Source organism: Brassica rapa, chromosome A05 (assembly GCF_000309985.2).
Source record: "Brassica rapa cultivar Chiifu-401-42 chromosome A05, CAAS_Brap_v3.01, whole genome shotgun sequence".
In the NCBI taxonomy this organism is placed as follows: Eukaryota; Viridiplantae; Streptophyta; class Magnoliopsida; order Brassicales; family Brassicaceae; genus Brassica; species Brassica rapa.
The window spans coordinates 3,577,308-3,591,978 of record NC_024799.2 but is presented as its reverse complement, the minus strand read 5'-3'; the positions used below and the strand labels follow the sequence as shown (position 1 = coordinate 3,591,978).

The 14,671-nt window shown below is 31.8% G+C and overlaps 3 protein-coding genes across 3 annotated transcripts; 1 reads left to right on the top strand and 2 right to left on the bottom strand.

Annotated features, from left to right (window-relative positions):
* The first annotated feature begins 104 nt into the window (after positions 1–104).
* Positions 105–2,722, top strand: LOC103867090 (acid phosphatase 1-like). Its single transcript, XM_009145124.3, has 3 exons — positions 105–1,713; positions 1,802–2,014; positions 2,103–2,722. Exons 1-3 carry the CDS (start codon positions 1,370–1,372, stop codon positions 2,278–2,280), a joined length of 735 nt encoding a protein of 244 aa, XP_009143372.1. The 5' UTR covers positions 105–1,369; the 3' UTR covers positions 2,281–2,722.
* Positions 2,551–5,193, bottom strand: LOC103867089 (KH domain-containing protein At2g38610). The gene is made up of 7 exons (XM_009145123.3): positions 4,923–5,193; positions 4,720–4,811; positions 4,249–4,406; positions 4,021–4,137; positions 3,813–3,929; positions 3,583–3,726; positions 2,551–3,071 (listed from the first exon to the last, which is right to left on the bottom strand). The coding sequence occupies exons 1-7, from the start codon at positions 5,009–5,011 to the stop codon at positions 2,919–2,921; spliced, it is 870 nt and encodes a 289-aa protein (XP_009143371.1). The 5' UTR covers positions 5,012–5,193; the 3' UTR covers positions 2,551–2,918.
* A 4,689-nt stretch (positions 5,194–9,882) lies between these two features.
* Positions 9,883–11,261, bottom strand: LOC103867088 (protein LURP-one-related 8). Its single transcript, XM_009145122.3, has 2 exons — positions 10,608–11,261; positions 9,883–10,450 (listed from the first exon to the last, which is right to left on the bottom strand). Exons 1-2 carry the CDS (start codon positions 10,989–10,991, stop codon positions 10,100–10,102), a joined length of 735 nt encoding a protein of 244 aa, XP_009143370.2. The 5' UTR covers positions 10,992–11,261; the 3' UTR covers positions 9,883–10,099.
* Positions 11,262–14,671: the final 3,410 nt, after the last annotated feature.

Below are 14,671 nucleotides of genomic sequence, written 5' to 3'. Positions count from 1 at the left end.
CCTTTGCCGTCTTCTATCAGATGGACTTTTAAGCTCTTCAAGATCAAAGTGAATGTTATGCTCTTCGTTAGGAAAAAAAAACAATACTCTTGACCTTGGGACCGGCAGATAAGTGGTGTTTTGATGACGTTTTATCGTTTCAAATGGGAGAGCATCTCCCAACCAGTTAAAGAAATGTAAATGGATTAGATGAAAAAGGTGTTACGAGTGGCAATCAAGTGTATAATAACTTAAACCATACATGAGAAGGAGCGTTAGTTAATGAGATGAACTCATAGGCTAACAACTCTTAACGAACTTATCAATCTAGTAGTAGTGTTAACTCCATTACTTGCTGTCCTTTACATTTTCCATTACACTACTACTAACGTGTCATCCACTTTTACGTTGACAAAAGTTAATAACAATCTAATCCTTGTCAGCATCCAAATCCATTATGTAGTCTTATTTGGTCGGTTCATTTTTTTTTTTGTTGGTTTGACAAATGTGTGTCCACTCTTTATTAATTTCTTGATAATTACCTGTAAGACGCTCCATAGGCCCTCGCTCTAAGAAACAATACAATTTTTTTTTGTTTTCTTACATAAATTGACCATATAAAAGTACAATAGGGCTTATATCAAGAAAACCTCAAATGAAACCTTACACCCTAGGTTATCTTCTTGTACATAAGGTTGTGTTTCACCTATGAATCTCACAATGTATCCTTCAAGTTAATATAGTCTCAGTGTGTTAACAAAACCTACAACTTTGACCATGCATGGAAAGTGCTTTAAGTAGGTTTGTCTTACTTATGTATGTAACGGCTAGTGAGCTCCTCCACCTAGTGATACACTATATACTAACTAAAAGATGTCATGCCACTTAGTAAAAATGCCAATGATGTATTATTTAGTATATATATAGAAGAGGATGATATGCATGGTATATATATGTGAAAGTGTTGGAATATAAATAGTGGCTCATATATAGGATGTGCCTTAGTGATTTGTGCGCTTGCTAGTTTTGACCCCATTTTCCATTTGTTAATAATATTTTCCTTGTGCATACCTCATAAGTTGGTCTTAAGAAAAAAAAAGTGGAGACTTAGTGGATGAAACCAGTATCTTATACCAAACCAAGCTCTTTAAATACCACTCTTTAACTAACATCTCTTCGCACAACTACAATACTAGTAAAGCTGATCCACTTCAAGCTTCCTTTCTCCTTTTATTAGTCTTCTTGTTTCACCACTGATCTCAATATAACCAAACTTCTTTCTCAACCATTCTCCTCTTGTGTCAAACAAAAGACCTCTAATTTTGTTTATCCTCATTCTTCACAAGTGAAAGCAGAATAATCAAGAGCAATAAAGATACATAAGAGAGTGATGTTGCTTCTCATCTTTCTAACAATCTCCGTAGTGGCAACAAGCGCAAGTCCATGGATACCGATGGATGGAAACAATCCAGCTAGCTATTGCTTAAGCTGGAGACTAGCAATAGAAACCAACAACGTACGTGCGTGGCGCACCGTACCTCTACAATGTATGCGTTACGTTGAGGCATATATGCTCGCTGGTCAATATGACAGAGACGTTGAGTTGATTGTGGAACAAGTTAGGGTTTATCTCAATGAGATAGTCCTTCCTGGTGATGGCATGGATGCATGGATCTTGGATGTTGATGATACTTGCTTCTCAAACGTCTACTACTATCGGCTCGAGAGATACGGGTATACACTTGTTTTTTTCTTGATTGAATACAAAAAGTTTAGAAAAATGTGACTAATGTTATGTTATGCTCTCTTTGTTAACATGTAGATGCGACCCTTATGATCCAACAGGATTTAGAACATGGGCAATGAAAGGAGAATCTCCAGCTATACAACCTGTTCTCGAACTCTTCAATGATCTGATAGAAATAGGATTCAAAGTTTTCCTAGTAACCGGCAGAGATGAAGAGACCCTTCGCCAAGCAACAGTTGAAAATTTGCATAATCAAGGCTTCACTGGTTATGAAAGATTGATTATGAGGTAAAAATGAAGGTTTACTTATTTAGTAGTATCTTTTTTTCGAAGATAAAGCCTCTCACGATGTGGACAAATGATTCTCTACTTGCAGGACAGCAGAGAACAAAAAACAAAGCGCAGCAACATACAAAACAACAATCAGAAAGCAGTTGATGGAAGAAGGTTACAGGATATGGGGCAATGTAGGCGACCAATGGAGTGACATACAAGGAGAATATTCAGGGAATCGCACCTTCAAGATTCCTAACCCAATGTACTTCGTTCCATAAATATTTTGATATTATCGTTTTCAAATTTCAACCCATCAATTACATGTATAACATGACAGTATATACACAAGGGTATGTCACAACTTGTCATATTATACTAATCACATTTCAAAGGTTATATGATATAGACTTAGCCAAAAAAAAGAATTTAGTGGACAGATAAATATGGAAATAATGTCTGATATAAATAAAAAAGAAGCAAAGTTTTACATAAAAGTTTTCAAAATCAAACCATAAGAATCAATCCAATAAATTTGTTTTTTTTTTCTGTTTTTGTTTTTACAATAAGAATTTTCAATACACTCCCTTTTCCCCAGCCACATTTTTTCCCTACATACACATTATATATCTCAACATTTTTTTCTTATCTCTTTTTTTTAAAATAATCTGTAATGAATCTCTGACATCGTCTTATAAAGACGAATAAAAAAAAAAAAAAAAAGAAAAGAAAAGGAAAGCCACAGGGTCGCTCACCGGAGAGAGACCAGGGAGGCCTTAACTTGACCACCACCACTGCAGCAAGTACTGGGCCAGAACCAAGTATACACACATGAGTGTTTGTGTATGCAGACATGTACCATTTAAAACGCCCCTTGAAACAACAAAACGCTCCTTTGACTGAAACAACAAAACGCTCCTTAGCATCCTGTTTTGGGGCGTTTACCACTTGAATTGAAAGGCGAAACGCTTCCACCGCCGCTTGGTCCTGGACTCTCTTCCCTCAGGTTGTTCGAGTTTAGCAACGCTAGCTCCCTCAGCTGCTGCCTCTTTATGAAATCTTGAGACTCATCCTTCATTATTAACCACACAAAAATCACAAAACGTTATGTCAAAAATGTAATCCATATTATGACTGCGGTTGATAACAATGTTATAAGAGATCAAAGACAAAACAATAATGAAGCTTTGACTGGTGTTTGTGGTCACACATGTCTGCATAGTTGAATATCAACCGCAAACTACCAAAGAGTGGGTACTGAAATATAAACGTTGTGACAAAAAACAAGTGGCCCTACATGCAATAAGTCTAGAGGATCTCAATGAGGCTAACCAACCAAAGGAAGAACATAAAATAAAAAACGTGGCTACTATCTTAATTGTCATTGTACTGATTATACCAATGTTCAAAAAATCGCTAGGCGGTGGTTAGGCGTCTTATAGAGTTAAACAGGGACGCCCTACACCGACTTAAAAAAAATCAGATTAAATTGTTTCTTCAGACCCCATTTGCCGACTAAACCGATTTTTAGAACACTGGAAAATTCCAAAGAGTTAAGAAAGTAGTGGGGAATGTGTACTCACCACAGGCTTTAGTAACTCTTCTATGATTTCTTGAGCTTGTCTCAGACGTATCTCCACAATACTAGCTGGAAGATCTGCTTCTATCAAGATGTGAAGCTGCTCATTTAGATGTTCATAGCCTGGTCTTCCCCTTAGCTTATCTTCCTATAATTGTTTTAATCATCAAATCCATAAGATGCTCATCTGAAGCATACGACATGTTTGTTAAATATTTCATGGATATCTCTCACCTTTTCAGGATCCTTGATTGAACCTTTCCCTCTAATGAACACACGGCAACCAGTGGTAGCTTCAACACGTTTTAATGAGTTGCCTCTAGGACCAAGAAGCCTTCCAACAAAATTGAACTAATAAAAATAGCAAGTAAAAAACAGAAAAGAGTGATTAAAGAAAAGCTTATGGAGTAAAATGATGAGGAAGCAGAATGAGTTTACTCACATTAGGATAGCTATCTACTGGAATCTCCAGACGCAATATCCTTTTCACAGTGTATGAGCTGGGACTCCCAGGTGCACCTTGCCAATCCATTGTCATCCCAGGTGTTCCACTAAGCCTCTGTTGGAAACCAAGTGTCTTTTTAGCTTTATCTCACAATTACAGAGCTTAAAACAGATCAAACAAATGAATACTTAAAGGCAAAATTGATTTTAGATGATGATAGTATACCTCCTGAGAGAGACCACCGTTCCAACCACCTAAACCGGTGTTAGAGACATTAGACATAAGATTAGAAGAAGCCATAGGACTTGGACTTCTGTGTCTGAGTCTATCAAAATCGCCGAATCCTTGGTTAGGAGGCATCATTCCAGATACCCTGAACATCTCTGCACATCAATGAAAGCCTTTCAAATGAAGCAACCACAACAACAAGGCAACTGAAAGACACTAAAGCTTGTACTAAAATAAGTAATGTTAAGACATAACAGTAAGACCACTGATTGGATTAAATGATTTGACTACATAGACCCAAACAATGATCTGTCCATTCAACTTAAATCTCACTGTGTTGATTGGATTAACTGATTTGAACATTATGTAAGAAAATTGGAGTGGGAAAGTGTTGTAATAAAAAAAAAGGAAAGATAAGAGGTGGAATATACAGTTTAGATCCGAATCAAAATCAAGAAAAGGAGAAACCTTGATTCAAAAGGCGGCTGCATATGGGCAAGACTTGCATAAAAGGTGTGAGCTTTTGATGTTCTGCGAGAAGCTCCGTCAAGTACTGAGAGCTGTTCGAGCAAAGAAGGAACAATCAGATCGGTTTTTATTGCTATAAGAAACCAAACAAAAGGAGTGTTCTTTTCGAGAGGAAGAGATCAGAGGAGAGAGAGCATATATACCTGTCGATCTCAGGAGTGCTTCTGATCTGAGGAGAAGCAGCTCTAGCAGGAGAGAAGTAAGAAGAGTTGTTGTTGTATAGACCAGACATGAGTCTTTCTTCTTCTTCTTCCTCCTCTTCCCTCTAGAAGCGTATACAATACAGAGAGAGAGAGAGAGAGAGAGAGAGAGAGAGAGAGAGAGAGAGAGAGACCAAATGTGAATTCTGCAGAAAGACGCCTGACTTTTTTTATTTATTTTTATTTTTCCTTTTTTTCTCTCTCTGAAATTTCTCTTTATTATTTTTGGGAAAAATAAAATTAGACAAAAAAAGGTTTAGGTGACAGCGTGGATCTCTCTGTTACAAAGGTTGAAAAAGATTAAAGTGATTTTTTCAACAATAAAAGTAAATGATTAAAAAGACAACGGTGGAACTCTGGTCTGTATGCGTGACTACGTAGATCGTATATTTTTTTTAGCGCCGCTAAAAGTTGACACGTGTCGATCATGCTATCGCTCACAAGAGCTGTCTCTTATACGTATTATTATTATACTTTTGCTTTTATGATTAGATTAACAATAACTGCTGATATAAATCATTGAGATTGGTTGGTCCTAGTCTCTATATATGTTGAAAGAGTCTTCCATCTTACATATTTTTATGGCAAATTTTTTAAGTTATATAATGTAGTCAATCATGCTAAATTATCCTTTCTTTTGACTGCTGTGGATTTCATGGTCAAAAACGTTTCATGTTAAAGTTGATAATTAAAATGTCACAAAATTCATAGTTATTATTGAAATTTATATAATTTGTTTTTTTTACGAAATTTGTATATATTTTTAGTCGATTTCTTCTACTTTCTCTCAAATTCCATTACTGTAATATTTTGTAAAGCTACAAGCCCTGCCCAAATTATAGAAATAATATTTATGCTGCATATTTGTATGTGCATATGTGATTCATAGAAAATGTAACTTATTCTAACAAGCTGAATTTTATTTGGACATTGTTAAAAAGGAAGATTTTATAGACATGTTTGTATTAATAAATAGTAGATATACGACATCAACACGTTTGTAAACCAAGTGAATGGCATTTGCGAACTGTAACGGTCGAGTTAATTGTCATAACTTTGGAAAAATATAAATAGTTGTTGTTACTGGCATCTTTGTTTGCTAGCTACTTAAGTAAATTCAACAATGCATGTGACAAATGGAGTATTAAATTGAACAGTTTCAGCAGAAAGTATATTGTAATTTTAGCTAAGAAAATGTGTTAAACAATATGAGGGTGATGAATTCTAATTACTAGTTTGATCTCATACTAATAAAATTACATTTTATGTAATACATTTCCTTTATAGGGATTATAGGAGTTCCATGTTTTCGGTTTATAATTGATTCAATATTCAAAATTAGATTTATTTTTTAATGGTATTTTATATTAAAAGAGATTTAAATCTGTGGTCCAAAGAAATCAACCCATTTATGTTACCAGTAGACCACTAATATTAAGTTGAACATATATTTTTATATAAATTTTAATAGATTTATTTATATTTGTGAATATATTATATGTGCATTATTACTTTATTAATAATTAAGCCAACGTAATATTTATATGAAATAATGTAAAATTAGAGTTACAGAACGTAAAATTAGTTTTGGATTTCCAAGTTGGATATAAAGAATTTTTTAATCATGAAAATGGCAAAGAAAAAACCAAACGAACATTGAATTCCATGGACATTGATGTGATGTTCTTAGAGAACTTTATAAAGTTAAGTTGGCAAAAAATCCCCCAACAGAGACTAAGTCAAAGAAATATGAAATCTAAGAATCATTTCCGACCATATCTTTTAAATTAGCCACCTAAACTCTTGGACTAGTGTTGAAGAGTGAGTATGACGTTATGTCTGAGTCTTATAAGAAAGTTTACTAAACATCAAGAGGTATATGGAAGCTCTTCTAAGGTTTTATTAAGCTTGCAGTACTGCTAAAAGAATATGCTTTAGTATAAGAAAAAAAAAGTGTAAAAAGTTTCATATAACCTTTAAGATAGAAGGTATATCGTTTATATAAAGAGAGAAGGTATATCGTATAGAGATCTTGATAATCATTTGAATACATCGCTTTATCGAGTTATATGAACTGTGTTAGTAGCCAGGTTGTCGAATCTGGTGGCTGCGTATCCATTGGCTTCTGGTGAGCATTGATGCCATGGAAATTGCAACGTAGTTCTCCCATAACTAATTTTTTAAATAAAGACCACAATGAGTTTGCATGTGCTATGATGCCTACTGGAACTAAAAATGATATAACTAAATTCTCAAAAAAATGTAGATGAAACTTAAATAATATACAAGAACATAGATCAACAAGTTATAGAAAAGTTATGATGCCTACTGCGTACTGGGACGTCCAAATTAAAAGTTAGTCTCTCTCCATGCATCCAGTGAGAGTGAGAATTGAGAAATCAAAGCTAAACGATGTGGAAATACGAACCTAAATTATAAGTGAAAAGAAGAAAACCTCGAGTATGTGATAGAATCTGGTTTGAAGTCTAGGCCGAGTTCATCCATTGGCCAGACCCGGTGCAGGTCTATAGAAAAGACCCTAACCAAAATATAAACTTAAAATTTTATTCTTGGAAAGGAAGAAATACAGAAACGGGCCCTAAAAGTTACTATCGGTTCTGGTTTTAGCCATGAACTTGAATTAATATTTCAGATGAGAGAAAGAAAGCCCCCTAAATTAATAGTTAAAAGTTCATATATAATTCCAAATTTGGGCCTTAAATATGTCGGATTCTGTTCAAATTCACTGACAGCACATGCACAGCCCAGTAACTGCCACGCTAACATCATAAACACACAAATATATAATGCGGTTTAATAAGAATGTACTACTCACGTCAAGTATTTAGAGATTCTCGTTCTCTTGATTAACTAGAAGCTTCTCACTGAATTGTTTTTTTTTTTTTTTTGAAAAAAGCTTCTCACTGAATTGTTCCACGAAAATAACTTTCTAATCTCTTGAAAATCAATAAAATTATCCCCTAGATGGACTGGACTGATGCAGGTAAACAAACACATGCACGAGCCACGAGGTAGAGCCGTAGAGGTAACACATAGCTCACTCGACATTTAACAAGTCTTCCTATCTAGTCAACGCACACAAAACACTTCAAGGCAACTCACTTCAACATCTGCAAACAGAAAACATGTAGAAAAGTCACCTGATCTTAATTTCCTGGACATTTTTGTCTGATATCGAATACAGCATTGAAATTCAAGATTAGTTTCGTAATAATTTGGTTATTCCCCCACCCATCTTTTTCTCATAAGTCATAACCGACAATTATTAACATATCCGGCTGATCAGCCGCCTCCTTCTGTTAACCGTCCTTAAAGATTAAATTAATAATTGAGTGTCGGCATTTTATGTAGTATCTACGCAGAAATTAAAAAAACTGAAAAATTAGAGTTGTCTCCGTCGTTCATGTGTAACATACAAGAATTAGGGAGGGATAAATATATAAAATTTGATCCGATATGTTTCATTTTGATTAAATCTAAAAAATCTAAGGGTCCATAATTTACGTATTAAATCAAATATAATATGCAACATTTTTTAAAAATAAACTAGATTTTGACCAGCACGGGACATACAGATATTTTTTAATTAAGATTTCAAAATATTAGATTACTTTAGTTTTTCAACATATATAATTTACTTTTTTGTGGTGCATTATAAAAAGTTATTCTTTATTATCTATAATTTTATCTTTTGTAAAATTTGAAATATTATCATTTTCAGTTTGAATATTGGTTGTAAAAATTGTATATTTTGTCAAGAAAACTTTAGAAAATTACACAACTATTTTTGAGTTTGAAAAATTACATGAATTTTGAAAAAAAATTGTTACTACATTAGTACATCATTCTCTAAAAATATCATAATTTTGGTAATATTTTATAAATTATTTTCAACAGATTTTGTTATAATTAAGATAAAAATAAATTTATAATTAAAACTTTATTTGTTATTAATCGTTTAAATAAATAATTAAAATTTCATAGTTTTCTAATAACATACTTTTTAAATAGTATATGAACTAAAGATTACGATATACTATTATATTTTTGTATATAAACATTTTTAAACAATATATTATTGAGAGTTTCAAAATAAATAAAAAAAGAACATATAGTTGTAGATATAAAAATTTAACTTATGTTAATAAATATATTTTTGTATAAAAATATTATATAGTTTACGAATATTAACCCATTTTAATGATGAGTGATAACTTATTTAAATGAAAAAAATATTTTTTTTTGTTAATTTACCTATTTAATATAATTTTGTCATATTTAATTCATAAATCTCTTCTATTTTATATAATACAGAATATAATTATAAAATTTATAAAAATATTGTATTATTTTTATTTTATTGTTTTAGGATAAAATTGTAATTAAAATTGATTTATAATAATATTGCATTAGTAATTACGAAATTAATTAATGTGCTATTTTATTAAAAAAAAATTAGTAATATTTTCTTAGATTCTTTCTCAACATATTTGTTATAATTAAAAAAAAAATTATAATTGGTTTATTATTAATGTAAATAATCAAATATGTCATATTAACTAATTTTTTTAAGTGGTCCTACTATGACTTGTTAATACTTAATAGTAGATAAAAAATAAGACTCTAAATTAATATATGAGATTATATCATAATAATTGAAAAAATTAGACGATTGATTTTATCTGTCTGACATGTAAATATATATATATATATAATATTTATGTATACAAATTATATAATTATTTTTATCTATAAAATATTTCATAGTCTTTTTATTACTAGATTTATTATTTAATTATTAAAATAAAAATAATTTTTTTATTGTTTTCATTACATTTTAATTTCTTAATATCTTATTTATTTTTTATTTTAACAGAGGAAATACTATATATTTTATCAGATATCCAGACACCAAGTATTTAAATGATAACAGGACAAATACAAATCATAAAGATTATGATTCGGATGAAGTGAAGTGGACTATGAATATCTTCAAAAATTTCGATATCCAGTCTGCCTCCACCAGTAACAAAACACACATAAATTACATGACAAAAAGAGAACTAGTATACACGTACAAAGCATGAAAATGTAGAAAATCAATATCTATACATTTGGTCGAGGATGATGGTCAATGCCATGGCCACACGAGGCTCCATCTCCGGTTCAACTATAAGTTTGAACACATCTTTGCCAAATGAAACTCCTCCAACCATTGCCTCTTTCCTCTTGATTTCCGCCGTTTTTTTCTTGTTCCTCCTCTCGTCCAATATTTTGCAGCTTCTTTGGCTGTATGATCCTTCTATCTCGTATAGTACTGTCTTCTTCGAGCTAACTGACACCAAGCTCCTCTTGTTTGTCATTATACTAACGTTTTTCTTTGCCGTAAACATTGGATCTCTTTGTGTTTCTCCATCGTATACCATCCAGCAATCTCCAAGGCTCAACTTCTGATCAAATAAATTAACAAGAAATGAATATCAAGATTGTTTCATAAGAATTTGGTTATCTTTTGAATAACAAACATAAAAGACCAATTTGGTTCAGGACTTTGGATCTTAGATATATATATATATAAAGCCAAATAGAGATAGAAAGGAGGAGTACCTTGCGGCGGATGGAGAGGAGGGGTAGACCGGAAGCGTCCATAAGGACGATGTTATCTTTAGGACAGTTCATGTAGTTGTCGACCCTAAAGACAAGTTCTCCATTGGAGTTGTAAACTGTGAAGCCATCACAGTTGAAGAGAAGGGACTTCTTCCACACCGTTAAAACGACAGCTTCTTTACTATCGCACAAGCTCTCCTCGCAAGTGTTTTGGAATTTTGGATGAACTTTTGTCATTATCTTTTCTTTGTGGGTATTTATGATTTTTGTTGGAGAAGATGAGTTGATATTTGATAATGAGAAGAGGTCGTTTGCGTGTTTATATATACAAGTGTATAAAGAGAGAGAGAGAATGTGGTGCTCATATGAAAAGAATGGTCTCATCTTCTTGTTTTCCACTAGAGAGAGATATCCTTTTCAGTCTATTACTATAAGATATCTAGTCTTTTTAATTTATGTCATTATTTTATTAATTAGTGTAAACTAATGAATTCCTTTGAATCATTTCTATAATAAATCTTATAGTACTGTTTTTAAGTTCACCTAAACTTCAACAAATATTATACAGGAGCCTCGTATTTTAATTACTGATTCGACCAATATTGGCCCTACAAAATAGCTTATGGTCTTGTGTTTAATATTAATCTAATGCTAAATCTAGCTATGTTATAAAAAATAATCCAATTGAGAACTCTAGTCTCTAGTTGATATATATGGTCGATGGGTTAGAGAAATTTCTAAAATATAACACGATTCTTATATATTTTCTAGCAAATTTACCATTTTAAAGATTGATAAACCAAGTATTTTATTTAAGGAAAATTATAGAAATACGTTTAAACTAAGACTTACCGTCTAATCTATCTTATTAAAACTCAAGTACAAAATTGGAGTGTTTGGAGACTTGAATAGGACTATTAAAAAAATTTGGAGTGTTTGGAAACATAAACTGTAGTCTTTTAAAAAAAAATTAATTTTGTTTGGAAACAAGGATAGTAGTATTAAGAAGAGAAAAAGTAATGGGCTTATGTTTTTAAGAAAAATTAAAAATCCATCATATTATAAAAAACTATATATCTGGGCGAGATTTAAAATATACGAAAACAGGTCAATCTAATCGCCTAAAACTTTTTCTTTTCTAAACTAACCATAAAACAAAATTTAAATTTTATACACATATTTCAAATCAAAATAATAATTTAAAGTTGATTTATATCAAAAATTGATTAAAAACTAATACATATATTCAAAAATAGATTTTTACTAAACTATTTTTCAATAACCATTATACAAAAATGTTGTCAATATATATAATAAAAATACAATACAAAGCCCAATTTGAAATACCAACTCAAATTATCGTTTTTATATTTCCTATTAAGTTTTATAAATATAATATATGTAATTATTTATATGATGGTACGTATAAAATACTATTAATTATATGATTACTTATATGATGGTACGTATAAAATACAATTAATTATATGATGACAGTATACGATATATAATAATGAATAGGGATGAGATTTCGGGCACCCATACGGGTTTGGTTCTGATCGGTTTGTGTTTCAGGTTTTCGGAGTCAAAGATTTAAGCCCTGTTAGGATGTTTCTAAATTTTGGTTTGAGTTTTATTCGGATCTTTGCGGGTTTGGTTCGCGTTTGGATAACCCATTTAAATTATTTTTAAAGTTTTAAATCATTATCTATTTTAAATTTCTCAAAATCTATAAATAAAATAATATATTACCTATAAATTTGAATAACATATGTCAGAATACCTAAGCTTAACATATCAATTGGTTTGATTTAAAATTTTGGATACGGAATCAATAATTATTTTAAGTATTTTTGGTGATTTGAGTATACTTTAACTATTGCAGATATTTACTTTTGACTATCTATATATATATTTTCAAGTATTTAAACCAATTTAAAAGTATCATTCTTAATGTTTTATATACGTTAAATCTAAAAATAATTAATATATATATAAGTATATAAATCTATTTTTAGATAAATTCGGGTACCCGAATACTTTGGTTCGGATCAGATTTGGTTCGCTAAATAACAAAATTTTGAATAATTCGAATATTTAATCAATTTATATTCGGGTTTGGTACTATATTTTCGGATCGGTATCGGTTCTGTTCTTTGGATTCATTTTGTAAAACCTTAATAATTACATGAAAAACAAATATCAACATATTTTTCAAAATGTACACCCGCGCGCCTGCGCGGGTCAAAATCTAGTATTATAATTAATTAACACTCTGTTTTGTGTATCTCTATTTTCTAGTCATTTTTGGCGTTCAATTGTTCTCTCTTCACTTGTTCATGAAAAGTTTCTTTAAAAAAAAAAATTATTAGTAGAAAAATTATTGTCTCCAAAAAAAGAAGGAAAGAAAAGAATCTATGCCAACCAAAACCAAGGGGTCATAATCCATTGTCACTTCCAGTGCATCTTTTTAAAATGTAAAACAGGAGTTTATCTATGAAATATTCTTCATCTTTTTATATTTATAACTATTTCTGCAGTATTATGCCAGATGCTCTAATATTGAACCCAAAGGCCAAAGTAATACTATATAATATATCTGCTCTCTTTGGTAATCAATATGTAAATGTGTTATTCCTGTATATATCCATGTCTTATTTTAAAGAAAACTTGGTGGATCAAACTTCTTGTCCCAAACATTGGCTAGACCAGTTACATTTACAATATCAGATAATATATATTTGTAACCAACAAAGCTTTGAACTGCTACCATGGACATTTTGAGCCAAGGGAAAAACATAATCTAGTGGAAGATAAAGACGAGTGGAAAGACAAGTTCAAACATGGACATGAAATAAAGAAATCGAGTTTTGGACCAATACTTGGTCGTATTATGATATGATGGAAGGAGGACCACCATAAAATATCATCACTCATCATTATAAATAATTAGGCTTAAGAAGAAAGTTGTGGAGGAGAGGCGATTAGCGGTGGGAAGAGAAAATAAAAGAGACCATCCCAACAAAGTTCCACTAATCAATTTAATTAAAAAATTTGTATTATTTTCCTTCAGATATTTTTGCACGTCCATTGATATAAGAAATTTTTACGCTCAGAGACACATTTTGTGTTTACAATTTCACTCAGGAACACATTATACTACAACACACTTTCTTATGCTAAGTTTACTAATATAACCCTCAACTAAGACACATCTTTAGTTAACTAGAAACTCACCCAACTAACCAATCTTGTTAACCAATTCAAAACTAGAAAACCGATTCCTTATTTTTAACTTTTTACAAAACCATATCTTACCTTATCTCTTTTCATTTTTACGGTTCTTGTTAATTTTCTCCAAAACCTATGAACCCTAATTCCTTTCGCCAGCGACATCTTCTAGATCCAAAAATCACAATCTGAAATTCGACCCAAATCTCACCTTCCCAACCCTCATCTCTTTGATTTGCTTTTTCTCCTCACCAAATTAGGGTCTGTGTTTCGCGTTATCATCATCTCGCACTCAGTGTCTCGACCTCGAAGTTCTGGGTTTTTGCGGTTCTATCGTTTCTCAGATAAACTCCAAATGGAAGGTTAGATCCCTCTTCTTAAACTTCTTGATTCACTCTTCCCACATATAAACTAATTGATTCCGTCTGCTCGCAACAAACCCTAAAATTTCGCTTTTTGTTTAATACTTTGCAGATAACGCAGTTGATATCCGCCTCCTCCGAAAGGTTTTTTGCAACTGATAGATTCCCGCAACAAAACACCACTCACCAACCACTACTACGTGTCCATGACCACATCTATATTGTAACCACTGCTAAGCGTCCATGATCATATCGACATGTATAAAAAAATTTTCGTCATCGCCTACCAACATAACTTTAGCCACAACCTCTCTGACCACAACCTGTTTAACCACAACCCATCTACGTGGTAACAAAAACAACACCCCCGTAGCCACAGCCTCTCTAACCACAACCCAACCTCAATGTGGATGATATTTTAAATACACCACCGAACCACAAACATAACATCCACGACCAATTAAAAATCAC

Excerpts from the sequence above, each read along its gene's own strand:
- LOC103867089 (XM_009145123.3), bottom strand. The coding sequence starts at position 5,011 with ATGTCTGGTCTATACAACAACAACTCTTCTTACTTCTCTCCTGCTAGA. Across the intron at positions 4,407-4,719 it reads CAGCCGCCTTTTGAATCAAG|AGATGTTCAGGGTATCTGGA; the intron begins GTTTCTCCTTTT and ends ATTGATGTGCAG. Across the intron at positions 3,727-3,812 it reads CAATCAAGGATCCTGAAAAG|GAAGATAAGCTAAGGGGAAG; the intron begins GTGAGAGATATC and ends AAACAATTATAG.
- LOC103867088 (XM_009145122.3), bottom strand. The coding sequence starts at position 10,991 with ATGAGACCATTCTTTTCATATGAGCACCACATTCTCTCTCTCTCTTTA. Across the intron at positions 10,451-10,607 it reads TCCTCTCCATCCGCCGCAAG|AAGTTGAGCCTTGGAGATTG; the intron begins GTACTCCTCCTT and ends TTATTTGATCAG.
- LOC103867090 (XM_009145124.3), top strand. The coding sequence starts at position 1,370 with ATGTTGCTTCTCATCTTTCTAACAATCTCCGTAGTGGCAACAAGCGCA. Across the intron at positions 1,714-1,801 it reads TATCGGCTCGAGAGATACGG|ATGCGACCCTTATGATCCAA; the intron begins GTATACACTTGT and ends GTTAACATGTAG. Across the intron at positions 2,015-2,102 it reads TATGAAAGATTGATTATGAG|GACAGCAGAGAACAAAAAAC; the intron begins GTAAAAATGAAG and ends CTCTACTTGCAG.